The 17,286-nt window shown below is 38.2% G+C and overlaps 1 protein-coding gene across 4 annotated transcripts in view; it reads left to right on the top strand.

Annotated features, from left to right (window-relative positions):
* LOC306880534 (receptor-type tyrosine-protein phosphatase kappa) overlaps positions 1 to 17,286 on the top strand; it is a 222,949-nt gene that overhangs the window by 158,741 nt on the left and 46,922 nt on the right. For all 4 annotated transcript variants that reach the window (XM_079434105.1, XM_079434103.1, XM_079434104.1 and 1 more), the window contains 6 exons: positions 4,124 to 4,423; positions 9,698 to 9,807; positions 10,029 to 10,230; positions 12,785 to 12,890; positions 14,805 to 15,078; positions 15,429 to 15,465. In XM_079434105.1, coding sequence (XP_079290231.1) covers positions 4,124 to 4,423; positions 9,698 to 9,807; positions 10,029 to 10,230; positions 12,785 to 12,890; positions 14,805 to 15,078; positions 15,429 to 15,465 — 1,029 coding nt within the window. The remainder of the gene's footprint in view (positions 1 to 4,123; positions 4,424 to 9,697; positions 9,808 to 10,028; positions 10,231 to 12,784; positions 12,891 to 14,804; positions 15,079 to 15,428; positions 15,466 to 17,286) is intronic.

The raw sequence follows: 17,286 nt of genomic DNA, 5'->3' as shown, positions 1-17,286 counted from the left end.
CTTATAAAACACATATTAACGCACTAACTATTAATAAGCAGCAAATTAGGAGTTTGAAAGTCATAGTTAATAATTTGAGTTATGAGATCTGGTCCCCAAACTAAAGTCTAAACAAATGACTTCAAATGTAGTTTATCATTGTGCTAAAAACAGAAAGCACTAGCTTTTGCATCAGGTTACTGAATCACTCAATACAACAGTAGGGGACGAGAGAATAGTCCAATTAGAAGGGCAAATTTACCTGAGAATATTTAGGAAGAATGTGTAAAAGACACTTTCTGCTGATGCAAATTGGGGCTAAATAATAAAGTTCACTTTGGCAGCATTTATGTTGTCTTTGTTTTCAATGGAGAAAAACAAATGAACAAAGGCTGAATTAAAAAAAAGACAACAGGTGCTATTAAAATTAATTACTGCTTTCTAAACACATTCTCCTACTCCCTTCCTTTGCACACATGTAGAGGTGTTTCGTATTGTCTTTCAAAATGTGCAAGTTTAGTTGTTCATATGGTCTACAGCAGAGTCTGATCCAACACACACATTTGTTGAGATTACTGGCTGATAACTCGTTTCACTAGCCTTACTGGACACCTAGAATCCCAATTACATGTCACATAAAAACACCTTTTGTTTGAAATGGCTTCTCAGCAGTGATTTGATGAGCTGTTGTTGAGAGTATCAAATGAAAGGAAGTTGAAGCTTTGAAAGCTCGTTTTTGGACTCCTGTGTTTGTGTTTGTTTGGTTTGTATATGTAGAAACACATCTTGAGTTCTTGCTTTTGGACATTGACACTAAATCTGCCTAATGATACAGGTCTTCCTCATCCTGACAGTGCACCAGCTATAATAACAGAACAGAAACCGCTTTTGCATACATTCTATTATCAGGCCAGAGTCTTGTTTTCTTTGCTTTCCTGAACATTCATGACAATCATGAGTCAGAGAGAAAGTGTCACCCAAAGGGATGATGGGAAAGGCTTTGTTATTAATAAGCTCAGAGCAAACAGCCAATCACTGTTCTGTGTTAACAAGTTCCTCATCTGTATTCAGAGCGTCTCGTTTTAATTAGACTGCATGCACATGGCCTCCTGAGCTAGTGTGTGTGTGTGTGTGTGTGTGTGTGTGTGTGTGTGTGAGTGTGAGTGAGTGAGTGTGTGTGTGTGTGTGTGTGTGTGTGTGTGTGTGTGTGTGTGTGTGTGTGTGCGTATCTCCACCACCCAGGCTGCACTACATGTACTGAGAGTGTGTACTTCTTTGCTCCATTTCATTTAGTCTTCTGCCCTCAGCATGTCTCAGTTCACATGCCACCCGCTGATCTGGATTTCTGCTTCTGTTCTTCCCCAGAGTTTTCTCTTCTTGTATCATGTTCTCTCACCTGTCACTGGCTTTCATTTTATGTCCTACTTGCATTGTTTTTCATGTTTACATGGCTTTCTAGAACAGTTGACTGTGATTGGTCAGCAATGGCATTCGTGTGTATATAATTACTGGTAAACGCCACAAAGTAATTGACCATTTCAACTCATTTCTGCGTCTGTTGTATCACTGCATGCTGTTTTATCCTTGTAAAACGTATACTCATATAGAATTGTATACAATTTTATAAAATAATTAAATGCATATCTTAATATTAATAAGAATGTAATATTTTAAATATTTTAATATAAAATGTAAACTTCTATCGGTATTTGATGTTATGTTGTTTATTGATTTGAGCACTCATGTAGCAAGTACTAATGCATAACAGTATGACATTCTGTAAAGCTGCTTTGCTATGTGAATAAATACAAATACAAAGTAGAAAATATACTCTACACAAACATGTGGATGCATATAGCTTCTAGCTTAGAGAATGATTTCAGTTGTTACATTCAGAGATTTTTTTCCCAATGCAGTGTAATGTAAAATATGCATTATACTCTCAGAGTTGCCACAAGGGGCACAATAGCAGACATGTTCTGTTATCTGATTCATAGCACATCTGGTTTAATGCTTAAGACATTTGAAGCAAACTGCATGAAAATACATAGTTACTGTGACAGAAAAGCTACAGTGGGCTCGTGTGTGTGCTTCCATGTGTATCAACAGCTCAGTACTATAGTGTTTTGACATCTGGTCTCTGACCTCACACACCCCAGCTCAGTCCTGCCTGACTCTCAGGTCAAACAGAGGCTGGACTTTATTGAGAGGTTTGCTGATTTATGACTGTACACGAAGGTTACAGTTTAGTTAGAGTTAAAGTTAAGTCAAAGATTAATGTTAGGGTCAAAGCATACTAAACATTCAGTCATAAGCAACAATCTGCTACATCTCATAACCAACCACCGATGTAGAAAACACTCTGTATTTCATCCCAGAGAGAAGCGTTCACCCACATGCATTCACCGCTACATGTGTGTTGCATGATGCATTGTGTGTGTTTGTGCAGTAATGACACTGATGAAGTGTTTGGCACAGGTGAACTACTCTGTTACAGTAATTACAAGCCATCTTAGAGTGCTGCACTGATGCATTATGGGGAGGCATTATAAGAAACCTCTCTCTCTCTCTGATGCATTGGCTAGTTTAGAGATGCATCTGTGTGTGTGTGTGTGTGTGTGTGTGTGTGTGTGTGTGTGTGTGTGTGTGTGTGTGTGTGTGTGTGTGAAGGAGCCTTTATCTGGTCCACAGGTGCCTCATTTGCTTTCACAGCACTTACCGTCTCTCTCGCGCCCCTCAAACCAGTTCACTCTCGCTTTTCACTTCAACCTTTTTTCATTTAAACATCAGAAAGATACATTTTTCAACCGTTTTAAGCCGTTGTTGTTATGAAACTGAAATAGTGTCCGATCTTCTCTGTATTGTGACGTGCATCTGAGTAAAACAGATGCATTGGTTGTTGATTGGATGCAGGCAGATCTGAATATGAGATTGAAGTCGATGGTAAGAAATAGTTGGCGTTTAAGAGTAACTAAATGATTGGAGAAAACCTGCAAACATACCCTAGTAAAAAATAAGGCAGTGGCTATTTGCAATAAAGCATATTTACACTCAGTTAAAATAGCATATTTTCTTAGTGATAGATGCTATTTACACTAAGTAAACAACTGGGTATCATCAGCATATAAATGAAATGAAACATTATGTCAGTAGCCTGGTGAAGGGCGGCGAATACGGGACGGGGTGGTGATGATGATAAGGGGGGAGGCAGCCGACTCGTCACACCATCTACACCACTGGAACTGATGTTTGACTCGTAAACTGGAACAACTAATTTGGTGATTGATGCACTTTAATTGTGGGGAAGGTAGTGCTGAAGTCCAACTAAAGATATGCTGAAGTATATTTGATTGTGCTAAAGTGGAACTATTGCAAGTATACTTCAGGTACACTTTAAATATCTTGCATTTAAAGACCGATATTAACCAAAGATCATAAAATCCTCATCAATAGGGACATTAAAACACATTTAGGCTTAATATTAATAAATGTACATTGTGCACAATGTTATACTCCAAATAAAGTTAAATTATAATTTAATATTAGTAAGTCTCCAGCGATACGTCAGTAAATGTTAATAGATTTGAACTATACTTAATATGAAATAAATGTATTTTAAATATATTACTTGTGTTACTAGGGTAAGCAGAGAGAAGATTTAGACATGGCATTTTGAGTTCAAAAATGAAAGGTGAAAAAATTAAACATGAACATGAATGACTCGTTTATGTGATCTATAACATGCAATTAGATCGTTTAAATGGTTTGGGTGGCATTAAAACTTGCTGGCCTGTTTGATCAAATAAAATGTCATGAAATGTCCACAACTGGCATTCAGATTTCTGAGATGCCGGAAAAAAATCATAAAAGTCATAACAAAAAGAGGAGTGAGATTAGCTAATATTGCAAGCAATTGTGGGACAAATAAAAAACAAAAATAAAGAATGTGTCTGTATCACATCAACATGCTTTTATTTGCCTCCAGGAGGGTGACGACTTCTGAATTGCATTGCATTGCGTGAGTTGTATTTGTGAATCAGAAAATTACATGTAGTTCTTCTCCTGATATGTGAACGTGTTTTAGAGTCCCGCCGAGTGTGAATAGTGTCTGCTAGTGTAACCCGTCTCTCGTCTTCTCTCTCAGAACCCATGCGGACCCCCAAGAGTCTGAAGATTGCAGAGACGCAGGCACGCTTCATCGCTGTGGACTGGGAGTCGCTGGGCTACAACATCACCCGCTGCCATACCTTCAACGTCACCATCTGCTACCACTACCACAAAACCAACCAGAGCAAAGCCGACTGCCTGGAGATGGACCCCAAAGCCCCCCGACACGTGGTGGGCAACCTGCCGCCCAACACCAACGTCAGCCTGAAGATGATCCTCACCAACCCGGAGGGACGCAAAGAGAGCGACGAGACCGTGATCCAGACGGAAGAGGATGGTATGAGACTGTAGCACACCCTTTCTGACCACAACAGTATTACTTATGAGTATCCGTAGATTCAAATAATTCATTCAAATAATTATTATTAAAATTTAAATAATTACATTTTAGAATTGACACATTTTATAGAATACAAATGAATGCATGTTAAAGATATATAGCAGGTAAAATAAGTATTGAACACGTCACCATTTTTCTCTGTAAATATATTTCTAAAGGTGCTGTTGATATGAACTTTTCACCAGATGTCAGTAACAACCCAAGCAATCCATGCATACAAAGAAAATAAAACAAACAAGTTCAGAAATTAAGTTATGTGTAATAAAATGGAATGACACAGGAAAAAAGTATTGAACTACTGAAATGTATTTAATACTTTGTACAAGTGTTTGTTGGTGATGACAGCTTCAAGACGCCTCCTGTAGGAGAAACTAGTGGCATGCATTGGTCCAGTTTGATTTTGTCTTCAAATCTTGAAGGCTCTGTGGCCTCTTCTATGAACTCTGACCTTTAGTTCTTATTTTCTATTGGATTCAAGTCTGGTGATTGGCTGGCCGTTCTAGCAGCTTTATTTTCTTTCTCTGAAGCCAATCGAGAGTTTCCTTGGCTGTGTTTGGGATCATTGTCACCCTTGTTTCATCTTCATCATCCTGGAAAGCAGGATTGCTTTCTCATTACTGATAGATTTCTGCTGGTGTCTTGGCTTTCCATGCCTTTTTGCACCTCCCTTTCTTCATGTGTTCAATACTTTTTCCCTGCGTCATTCCGTTTTATTACACAGACGATCACTGATTCTCACTATATGATAACATCAAGAGTGTGACGTGGCTCTGGACTCGTTGTGGCTAGTTGAGTTTCTCAGCACGATGTCAGTCCACAGATAAGTGCTCAGGCATAAGGGAGACTGACATGAAATCATTTTGCCCTCTCTTGCTTTCCTCCATACTGAGGTGAGCCATCAAGATCATTGATTGGAGGGGCAGCGAAACCAAACGTCTAGTGCCAGTTTGGCAATAGAAACAGATCTCAGATTGTATTGGTGACTTCTGCTATTTGAACAGACCAATGCTTGAGTGACATGGTGAGATGAATAGGGCCTGTGTTTGGTAGAACACACTTCTGCTCAGGGCTTCCAGTGGCAGATGACAGCCAATGACAATCAGTACGTTTACATGGACAACAATATTCTGATTTTAACACGATTAAGACAGCACTCTGGTTAAGAATCTACCATGTATACAGAGATTTTTGATTACCTTAATCCAGCTAAAGTCATACTCGAAGTAAACATAAATCGAATGAAGACATATGGAGTATTCCAATTTTAGTCGCATTTTAGTGTTTGCACATATGTGACCCTGGACTACAAAACCAGTCATAAGGGTCAACTTTTCAAAATTGAGATATGAATAAATAATCTTTCCATTGATGTATGGTTTGTTATGATAGGACAATATTTGTCTGAGATACAAGTATTTGAAAATCTGGAATCTGAGGGAGCAAAAAAATCTAAATATTGAGAAAATCTCCTTTAAAGTTGTTCAAATGAAGTTCTTAGCAATGCATATTACTAATCAAAAATGAAGTTTTGATATATTTACAGTAGGAAATTTACAAAATATCTTAATGCTACATGATCTTTACTTAATATCCTAATGATTTTTGTCATAAAAGAGAAATGTATAATTTTGATCCATACAATGTATTGTTGGCTATTGCTACAAATATACCTGTGCTACTCATGACTGCTTCTGTGCTGCAGGGACAGATATAGCATGACAAATAATTAATTGCACTTGAAGCTTTCGTAAAATTAAAATTATAAAACGGATAGTTCCAGTCTTTGATTCTGATTGACTCTACAATTTGTGTGTTGCTCGGCAACCACTTTGTTGGAACTCCAACCATTTCTGAGGAACTACATTTTTTGGCGGAAGAATAATGTTTCTATTAAAATTATTACACTTTATTTAATTTGTTTTATTTAGTGAAACCTTACTACGTATATGGAATAACCATTTTATAAAAGCAATGAGCCCCGTGAAGCCGTGGTTTACAGTGAATTCATAACTCCGCCCCGCGTTGTTCCAAAGCAACGCCCCTTAGCTGTTATAAATTCACTGTAAACCACAGCTTCACGGCGCTTATTGCTTTAATGAAACACCCACAACTCTATATGGCACCATAATGAAGACGACATTGGATTGCGTCGTGTGGGTATGTGGGAAAATGAAAGGAATATTCTAAAAGCAACTGATGTAAACACCTTAATCATAATATTGTATTATTCTGAAAAAGGTAAATAATGAGATTACTGATGCCCATGTAAACGTAGTCATTGAGAGTCATGAATCCATGTTGAATTTGAAAATAATAGTGTTCCTGGATCCAGATGTACAGAATCCATAATCCCACCATAAGGCTGTCCAGCCAGTGTCCATATACACAAAAAAGTCCATATACACCTCTTAATTATTGAATTCATGTGTTTCATTCAGACTCATTGCCACAAGTGTATTAAATCAAGCAACTAGCAATACAGTCTACATTTGCACACATCTGTGAAAAACAATGGGTCTTTCTGAAGAGCTCAGTGAATTCAATCTTAGTACTGTGCCACCTTTGCAATAAATCAGTTCACGAAACGTCATACCTGATAGATATTCCATGCTGTAAGTATTATTGGAAATTTTAAGCATTTAGCAGCAGCAACTCAGCCACAAAGAGCGGCTCACCGGGTGCTGAGGAGCTTGGTGTGTACTCTGCTGATTCCAGAGCTAAGGATCTCCACACTTCCACTGGCATTAATATCAGCATAAAAACCATGCGGTGGGAGCTTCATGGAATGGGTTTCCACGGCTGAGCAGCTGCATGCAAGCCTCCCATCACCAGTACAATGCCAAGCATGGGATGGAGTTTAGTAAAGCATGCAGACACTGGACACTGAAGCAGTGGAAACCTGTTCTGTGCTTGGCAGTCTGATGGCGAGTAAAGTGTGTTGGAGGAGGCATTATAATGGTATGGGGCTGTTTTATAGGGGTTTGGCTAGGCCGCTTACTTCCAGTTTCTTACCAAGACATTTTGGACAGTGCTACCCAAGTGAAAAATAAATATACTTAAATGTATTTGAAATACATTAATTTCATGCTAAGTATGCTGAAAATAAATTTTCATATTTATGTACTTAATAAAATGCCCTACAATTGTACTTTTAGTATACTTAAAGTCTGCTAAATTGGAACAACTAATTTTGCACGTAATGCACTTTAATTGTGCGGAAATAGTGCTGAAGTCCAATTAACAATATGCTTAGTATATTTGATTGTGCTAAAGTGGAACTATTGCAAGTACGCTTTAAATATTTTGCATTCAAAGACTGATATTATTTAAAGATCATACAATTCTCATCAAAAGTGACATTAAACCACATTTTAGACTTAATATTTAGAAATGTGCATTGTGCACAAGTAGTAAGCTAAATAAAGTTTAATTATAATTTTTATATCAGTAAGTCTCAAGTTATCTGTCAGTAAATATTTTAACTATACTTAGTATGAAATAAATGTGTTCTAAATATATTACTTTTTACTAAGTTATACACTTCAAAATCTTGCAGAAAGCCTTCCCAGAAGAGTGGAAGCTATTATAGCTGCTAAAGTGGGACCAACTTCATATTAATGTCTATGTGTTTAGAATGCGATGACATTAAAGTCCCTGTTTGTTTCAGGTGTTATCCATATACTGTAGTATAGATCTCACATCTCACCCAGAAACACACAGATCTGCTGAAGTGTTGTAAGATCAGGTGACTGACGATATATCCAAAAGTGCAGCATTGGCCCATTTAAAATGTTTACATGATTACACTGACAGTTAAAGCCTCTTTGTGTAGCATCTCTCTCATGGAGAAACAGATCAAGACGTGTCAAGAATGTATAAATATAACATTTTTTATTCAGAAGATGAGATGAGTGAGGCAAATAATTCAAATAAGGATAAAGGCAGGAATATATTGAACAATCGAACACGAGCGCACCTGACAGTCATAAGTGGGTTAGATGCTGTGAAGATGCTGCTGTGATTTCTTGACACATCTGGGACATGCACATCGCTTGCACAACTTTTTTTGTCAGGCGTCTTGATGTGAATAGCGCCGCTGCACAATAAAGGCCACCGTCAGCAGCTCCACAGGCTGAATGCCGGCAAAGCCAGGTTTAGGTGTGCGCCACTAACAGCAACACTGTTTGTTTTCATCTGCGCATATGCAAATGACTTTTGAAGCTAACTTTTTCTTGTTTTGATGAGATGACACACTCCTACCAGAGTACCATCATTCCTGCCCATTTCTTTTGTGTTGTGTTGATGGCCTTTTTATCCCGCAGAATGATTTATAGCGAACGTGCGCAGTATCACAGTCAGGTACAGAATTAATGTTGTGCCCACATTTAATATTATGCAAAGAAATTGACATGTAGGCACAATTTGAATGTATCATCAAAACTAATCTGACTCATGGTTTTTTGCATCAGAAGGTTTTAGGGATCATGAGAATCAGGTTTTCCAGACACACTGCTACTGTTCTCAACATTTCCCCCATATTTATACTCTTTTCTTTCAGATACTGTTATGGATATAAATTGTCTTTACCTGCGGTATAAAGTCGTTTTAAGCATCAATGGATAGCTGAATATCCACCTCATCCTTCTTTCTTTTCTTTTCTTTTTTTTTTGTCTTATAAAGTATCCCATAACTATTTATTTCAGTGTAAGAAACCGTTGCAAATGATTCAATCCGTGAGTGAACTGTTCGAATGAATCAAACTGAATCATGAACAGATTCAGACCGTTTTTACAGACTGATTTGACCAGTTATATCAATATTGAGTCACTTGTGAATCACTAGCTTCTAACAGCTAAAAAAACAAACACGCATGACATGATTGCTGAAATATTATCAGGGTTTTACAGTACTCTTCATTGTCAGATAATGTTTTATTGGGGCACAGCTCACGCACTAGTAAAAAGGATCTAGTGACGCCCCTGGTGCTGCATATCAGCCTCTTTTTGCCCATCAGCCTTTCTCCTCATATATTGGTATCATCACCATTCATCATAAACATATCCGTTTCTAGCTAAAAATCCAGCGGTAGATTTTCCACTGAGGTAAAGCTCTCGATAAGACCAGCCAGTGTTATTCTCTCCCTGTTCTGCTTGCTTTTAGTGCTTGTTGAGTGTTCGTTTCTCTCCTCGTCCGTGTCTGTTTGTGCTGTAGTGCCCGGTCCGGTTCCCAGGCAGTTTGTGAGAGCAACTCCGTCAGAGGATAAGATCTCACTGCAGTGGAAAGAGCCTCTGGAGCCCAACGGCATTATAACCCAGTATGAGGTAATGCTGCGAGTGTCTCGTTCCAATTCCACTGTGTCAGATTTGAGTGCTTGTGTGCAAACCTGAAGGCTCATGTATTAAAAGCACACACTCTTTTGCACCGTTTGTACATTGACGTTTGAAAATAAAGGAGCCATCATATATATATATTAAATGCATTTGAATGAGAAATTGATGTTTTAGCAATGTTGTCTTGTTTTCTGGGTGTCTGCTGTCTCCAGATCAGGTACAGTAGTGTGCATTCGTTCGACCCGTCAGTGCCGTTGCTGCAGCCAGCTGTTCTGGTGACTTTACCGTGGAACACGTCGCGTCACAACTTCACACAGCTGCATCCAGGAACCACCTACCAATTCCTGATCCGGGCCAGTACCAGCAAGGGATACGGACCCCCAACCACACTCAACGTCACCACCAACATATCAGGTATGCTCGAGCTCGTGTTACATCAAATCTGATCTTACTACATTATGCCAGGACTATGACTGAGAGTATCTGTTGGTGTGGGAAAAGGTGACAGAAAACTGAATCCTCATGCTTCTTCATGATTCTATTTGAAATTGAAATATTTTGCAACATTACAGTATTGTTTTGTTTTTTTATCTTCTTTAATGCATCAGTGCTCATCAGTATTCACCCCCTCCCCCCAAAAAATAAATACTGACCCTAAACTTTTGAACGATACTTTGAGAATATTTTGTTGTGTAATCAGTGTGTATTTGAATAACTTTTGATCGATTGAAGTCCGCTCTTGCTGTTTCTGGTCAACCAATTAAAGTAAAAGGAAATTATGTTTTTAGAAAGAAAATTAAGCCCTTGTTTGTTTAATTTGCTCCTAATTTAATCACAGGCTGCATTCAGCACAATCAGCTGGATTGGATGTTAAAGCTCCTTTCTGTGCTTTGCTAATGAGCGATGAAGAACGTAACCTCATCACCTGTCCCTCAGGCTTTCTGACACTATTGCATACTTCACCGCTCTGAGATGTAATACAGGCATGATCAGGGGAAATATGATTTCCTAGCATTTCAGAAATCCATCACTTCAGATTTGTTGAGAGTGTAGGTGGAGATAACAAAACATGCAGGGCTGAGCACAAAAAAAAAGCTTTTGAAAAAGAAGAGGAAGATAAATCGACTTCAGTATTGCTTATTCACATAGAGTGGAATTAGGTGTTTTTTCCCCTCTTTTTATTTATCCGTTTATTTATAGGGGTGTAAGAAAATATCGATACACGCAAGTATCGCGATATTTTGTTTGGCGATACTGTATCGATTCTCCAAAACAGAATATCGATATTAAAAAAAAAAAAGAAAGAAATCATACAAGATTCATGGCAGTTGTTTGGTTTTGAGTTCATATCCCGACCGCTAGATATCAGTCTTCATCTCTGAACTTAAACAGTGACAGGAAATACTAGCATCAGGGCACTCCACTAATGTTAGCGGTAATATAGTTCGCTGCCTGCCAGTAATGGAGAATTGTTCCAGTTCTCGTTTCGGTGTACAAAGCTGAAGTGTGGCACGATTTGGGCTTTTGTGGTATTGTCCGCCCTGGGACCGTGGCGCGAGCGCAACCTCGGTTCTGCGGCTTGTCGTGTCCCGTGTTGAAGAGCCTTTGCGCGGCGGGCGGCGGGTTGTGGTCTCGGCGATTCCACGCGGAACATAAACACAAACTGAAAAACCTGTGAAATCAAAGTTGAAAAGTTCTGAGAATGTTTAGCATCTGTATTTATTTGATTGTTTTACACTTGTTTTGTTTTCTTTAGGAATCCTGCAAGCACTTTATTTTTCATTGATATAAAGCAGATGTCATTTTTAGTTCAGATCAAATGTTATGGCATTGTATGTCACAATTGTAAACTTATACTGTGAAACTTTAAAGTAGAGTCTATAAATATATATTTTTATCTTTTTATAAAATACATTTTATACATGCATTTAACTAAAGAATCGTGCAAGCACTTGAATATTTCCCCCTTTACTCGTACTGCACAAAAAGTGCTTCAGTAATGTTGAATGTTATAGAGACTGATTATTACTAATGCAGATCCCAGTGTGTTCTGCAGTGTGTTCTGGTTAAACTATTTTTTTTATTTATTCTTTGCTAAGGTTTGCATGTGGTGGTGTGTTCTTAATGACAGCTTTCCTAAATATATATATATCCCTATTCCTAAAATAAGAAATATCCCAATATATCGCCTTGCTTACAGTATCGCAATATATCGTATCGCACCCCCTGTATCGTGATACGCATCGTATCGCCAGATTCTTGCCAATACACTATTTATGTACTTACTTGCTTCGTTGTACTAAGTACTAGTGCTTGTCTGATCCATCCAGATTGGTTAATTTGATGTCCTACAACACTGTCCTAGCCTGATAAAAGGCAAAGACAACAAAAATAAATCTTTAATAAGCAGATCTTTAAAAACTAATAAAAATGACAAAAGCACAAAACAAATTAAAACTAAAACTAAGATGAAAGTTGAAAAATAAAAATAATCCATAACATAATTTGTCACTCATGTGCCCTAGCATCGTTTTACATCTTCATTTTTTGTAGCAAAAAAAAAATTAAAAATTGTTGTAATGAACATTTCTATTACTGCAATCAAGTTCAATTTGCTTATTTTAGTTTGTAAATCTTATGTCTGCATTGCTTTTATGCTTTTTCTCTCTCTCTTTTTTCTCTTTTATCCTTCTCTGTACAGCACTTGTGGTGTTGAAAGTGCTCTATAAATAAAGTTTGAGTTGAGTTGAGAGTTGAGACGGTGTAAATGTATTTCATACTGTCAGGCATATTGAGATGCTCATTGTTTTTGTGCAGACTTGTTTTGCAGAAGGCTAGCAGGCTGTAGCTCAGCTACTTTAGATTGTGAATAGCTTGCATCTCGACAAAGCACAGTTTCAGGGAAGCTTCCCCAACACTTTATTAAGGGAAAAACTGTGACACTTTCACTCTTTCCATGTCTTTGTAGCGCCTACTCTAGAGGAGTATGATGGGTCGGAGGCATCCCTGAACGAGACGGCCACTACCATCACCGTCCTGCTGAAACCTGCCCAGGCTAAAGGAGCTCCTATCAGGTGTGTGTTTGTGACTCCTCGGGCTCCTCATATCCTCCAGACGTTATTAGACTTCCTCTCTGTGCTGTAATGAGCTGCTGCTGGGGACATTACCGCTCCCATATTCACTTCCTGTGTTTCTCAGCTCATAAACCCCCACTCCCTATCTCTCATTCCGTATTTGTCTCTTTCAGCTGTTCGCTATTCCTCTCAACGCTTGCACAAAGATCCCTATTTGATCTGAGCCGTGCCTGACTCTTCCTCCTCTTCCTCATCCTCCTCCTCTCTCTGCTCTGTGTTTGACTGGTTTGAGGCTCTGTGTCACATCTGGGCTTGAAAACACTCTTTCAGTAATTCAGCTGTCGTTGTGACAGACTCATTCCTGCAGCCACACTCGGATGGAGGAGGAGGAGAGACTTATTTACTTATTGTTTAAATTCAGTCAAGTCAGGAAAATGCAGAAAAACAGCATTGGGGAAGTGAAGGGAAGCAGGGATGTGACACACACGAGCCCATTAGTGCACAGTTAGAGTTTCCCAGAGATTTCCTAATTAGAATGATTTATACAGTCTTTTCAAACTGTTTTTATGTAAAAATAATAATAATAATAATAATTTGGTGTGATTAATTATGGAAAAATAATGTGTTAAAATGATTAAGGCATTTAACATATTCTCCTCATCCAGACACTGATGCAGCTACTGATGAACACCGACTGCATGATAAAGCCTCTCAGAGTGCAGTTATATGAGCCTAAAATTCAAGAAATGAGGGCAAAAATTAGCTTTTGATGTTTTTTTGTCTTACATCATAATTATTATATAGTTTAGTGATATCAGAGTGCTGTTTTTCCCAAATATCTGCACAATTGCAAATGTGATACTGATTCATACATGTTCAATAAACAATAAGATAATATTGTTACATATTAGACACAATATTGTCAGTATCGCCTGTTTTTGCCTAAAGAAAATAGTTATGAACAAAGTCACAACTCTGCTCAAAAGATGCCAGTGATGTGTTACTGAATGAATCCAAATTTTTGTACAAAGTCAAAGTCAAAGTCTGCTTTATTGTCAATTCTTCCTGTTGTTTGAACAAATCAGTTAAATGAATGGTTCGGTGACTCACTAATTAAGACTGGTGGCTTTAATTTCATAAAGAGTCTAGAGTATAAATTCATTTCTTAATTTTTTTTATATATATATTTGAATGTTCATTGTTTTAAAAGCCATTAATGCCATTTTAAACCCACATAGCAGTATTTATGCAGTTCTAGTTACAGTTCAAATGCATGCCATCTCTGCACAGTCTGTGTAAATATACCTAAATTCAGATGCAGCTTATGAAAACAATCTTATGGACACATTGCTGTATAGTGTGTGTGTGTTTGTGATAAATTCTGTTGAATCAAAATATTTTTTTTAAATCTACTTTTATGTCTATTCAATGCTTTTCTCATTTAACACAATAATGACTTTACATGATCTTTTGGGGTGTCATTTCTTAGCCCAAATTGATGTGATTAGTTTAATTAATCAATTGGCACATCATCTATTTGACTAGAATGGAAAAATTTAGTAACTTGTCAGCCCTGGGAAAAATGATTTGAATATGGCGACTTCAGTGACCAGTGACCAGTGAGCACAGATCAAGGAGATTTTGTCCTCCAGTTTCCATAGACAAACATCCAAATGACTTAATGTCCGAATGACAAGAGTTTAGATGGATTATGCATGAATATCCCAGCTCACATTGCAAAATATCTTCCCAAATGTATTATTTTGCATGAAGACAGTGGTGCCATTTTGATTTTCTGTGCATGATTATGTTAGAGAGAGGTGAAAAGTGAGACGTTTTCTTCTTGGTGTAAATGTAATTAGTAGTGCTGACTCGAGTCATGATTGACTGTCATGTTCTGTCCGTCATCAACAGCGCCTATCAGATCGTTGTGAGGGAGATCAACCCGCACCGTGTGCGGCGGGAGGCCGGCGGCGGGGAGTGTTACCGTGAGCCGGTGTCCTATCAGAACGCCGCCAGCGCCGGGCTGCCGTATTACTTCGCAGCGGAGCTCCCGCCCAGGAATCTGCCAGAACCACTGCCGTTTACCGTGGGAGACAACAAGACGTACCACGGCTACTGGAACGCCCCCCTCGCGCCCCGCAAAAACTACAACATCTACTTTCAGGCAGTCAGCAGCGTGGAGAAGGTCAGCAGATGACAAATAAACACACACATCCCTCGTATCAACACACACAGTGACTGAGAGTGTGTGATGGGACTGACACAGGATCACAGTCCTTTGATCTGTTCTGTCCTTGAGCTGACGTTTGTGTTGCTTCAGGCCCTTTATTGGTGCAATGCATGTGATGGTATGACTGTTAAACAGATCACAAGGTCAATCACACCTGTGACAAATACTCAGAAATTATCAAAATATGGCCTTCTAGTGTTTTGACTATTGCAGCTGCAGGCATTCTGCTCAATATGTTGATGTGATTCTGCTCAGCTGTTACTAGAGTTTTGAGAATTAACATTAAATTGTTGTTTGTGTTTCAGGAAAGTAAAACGCAGTGTTTGAAACTGGCTTTTAAAGGTAAGCCCTTCAAATTGAGAGCATGCATCTACCATTCATTTCTCCAGTCGGTCTGCTTCTAATCTCTCTCTGTCTCTGATGTTATGATGTAAGAGCAGGTTCAATTCTGGCATCTACAGTCTGGGGGTGATTGGTGTTATGTGCGCTGAGCTTTTAGCAGACTTATAGAAAAACAAATTTGGTATATGCAGTGGGACAGTGTCTGATAATACAGACACACTGGGTGCAGATAGACAGGTCAAAGCTTGACCATCCTGCTCACAGTTGCCTATTCTGTTCAGATGCGTGTATCAGTTACTGTACATATGCATCACATTTATAAACATCTCCAAATACATGCACTAAAATAGACTGAAATATACTGCTATGTAAAAGGCACAGTGTGTGATTTTCATATGTAATTTAATGTGCAAAAATGCATGCTTTTGCATTTGTGCCATTTTGCCTTGGTACAAGTGGAAATGGATTGCATGTATTTGTGCATATTAAATTGGCTGATTTTAGAGTCTGGCATGTGTGGATGTGACACTGCCTCACACAAGATCAAGGTTCAGCCCAGGCCTGTCTTGAGTCAAGTTTATTGTCATTTCAGCCACATATTACTCCACTATTACTCCACTGTCAACAATGAACACTACAGAAGAATAAAGTTAGGAATCAGCAGCACACATAGAGAGCAAGGCCAATGATAAGAGCGTAGCCCGTGTTCAGTAGTACTGATCAGTGACTGCAGGACTATGAAAAAGTTATAAAAATATCTATTTGTGGTAAAGTGCTGATACAGAAGGGGTAAAATTATAATAATTATATTTTTAAATTGATGGTGGAGAGCTGGCTGTAGTACTTCTCAGTCCTGCTAGAAACAGTGTGATAACTTTGAAGACAAAGCATTTCACTGCCATTCATAACACAGCTAATAAAATAAAGAATGAAAAATCCATAGCCACAGTAACCGAAGCCGGAAAGTGCTTGACATTAATCTGCCTGTGTGGCGTGATGTGCTCTGCTGCTTTGGCTTTTAAGTAACCATTTGAAACTAGAGAAGACAACAGTGTAATGTAATGTTGAGATGCACCTGGCAAACCGGATCTCATGACTATTTTTTAGTAATATATTTCATTTTTTTAGTAACTACATGTCTAATAATATTTTTTATATTTTCAAAATAATTTTGGATTAACTTTTGAGCATACTACCCAGCTATTTTTTTATCGTCTAACAATCATTCCTGTAGCACAAAGGAGTCACGAAGTGCAAGCATTTTGTTTTGAGTGTGTCTGCTTCAGGATTGTTGACAAAGGAGTTCAAGCGTTGTATTTCTTGGTAACACTTTAGATTGCAACCCGCAAAGAACTACGTAAGTATACTCAATTTACAGTGGACGTTTCTGTAATTATAGTGTACCTATAGGTATAAGGGAACAATATGTTACGTTTGGGTAATAAGGGGGTAACAACCAGATATGCAACCTGCAAAGAACGGCATAAGTAAACTGAAGTTGCAACGTAACGTTTTTGTAATTATAGTGTAAGTATAGGGGAATAATATGCAGCGTTTGAGGAATAAAGGGGTAACATCCTGTAAAATTACAAATCATTTCTACTGTAAGTATTTTGAAACTAAGGGGTACCTATTCTAATATTACGTGGTATGGCCTAAACAATAATCTTGTGTTTAGGAGTGATTTAGAAAGACAATATTCTTTGCATAATTTGATACTGGTATTTTATTATAGGCCTAGGTGTTTTTAACCATTATATTATTAAAGAAAACATGATGATTACTGAACAACAAAACTGGACATCTAGTGAAATGAGTTAA

The sequence above is a fragment of the Barbus barbus genome, assembly GCF_936440315.1.
Source record: "Barbus barbus genome assembly, chromosome: 14".
In the NCBI taxonomy this organism is placed as follows: Eukaryota; Metazoa; Chordata; class Actinopteri; order Cypriniformes; family Cyprinidae; genus Barbus; species Barbus barbus.
Note: the sequence above shows the minus strand (reverse complement) of the source record. Positions and strands in the feature narration are given on the sequence as shown.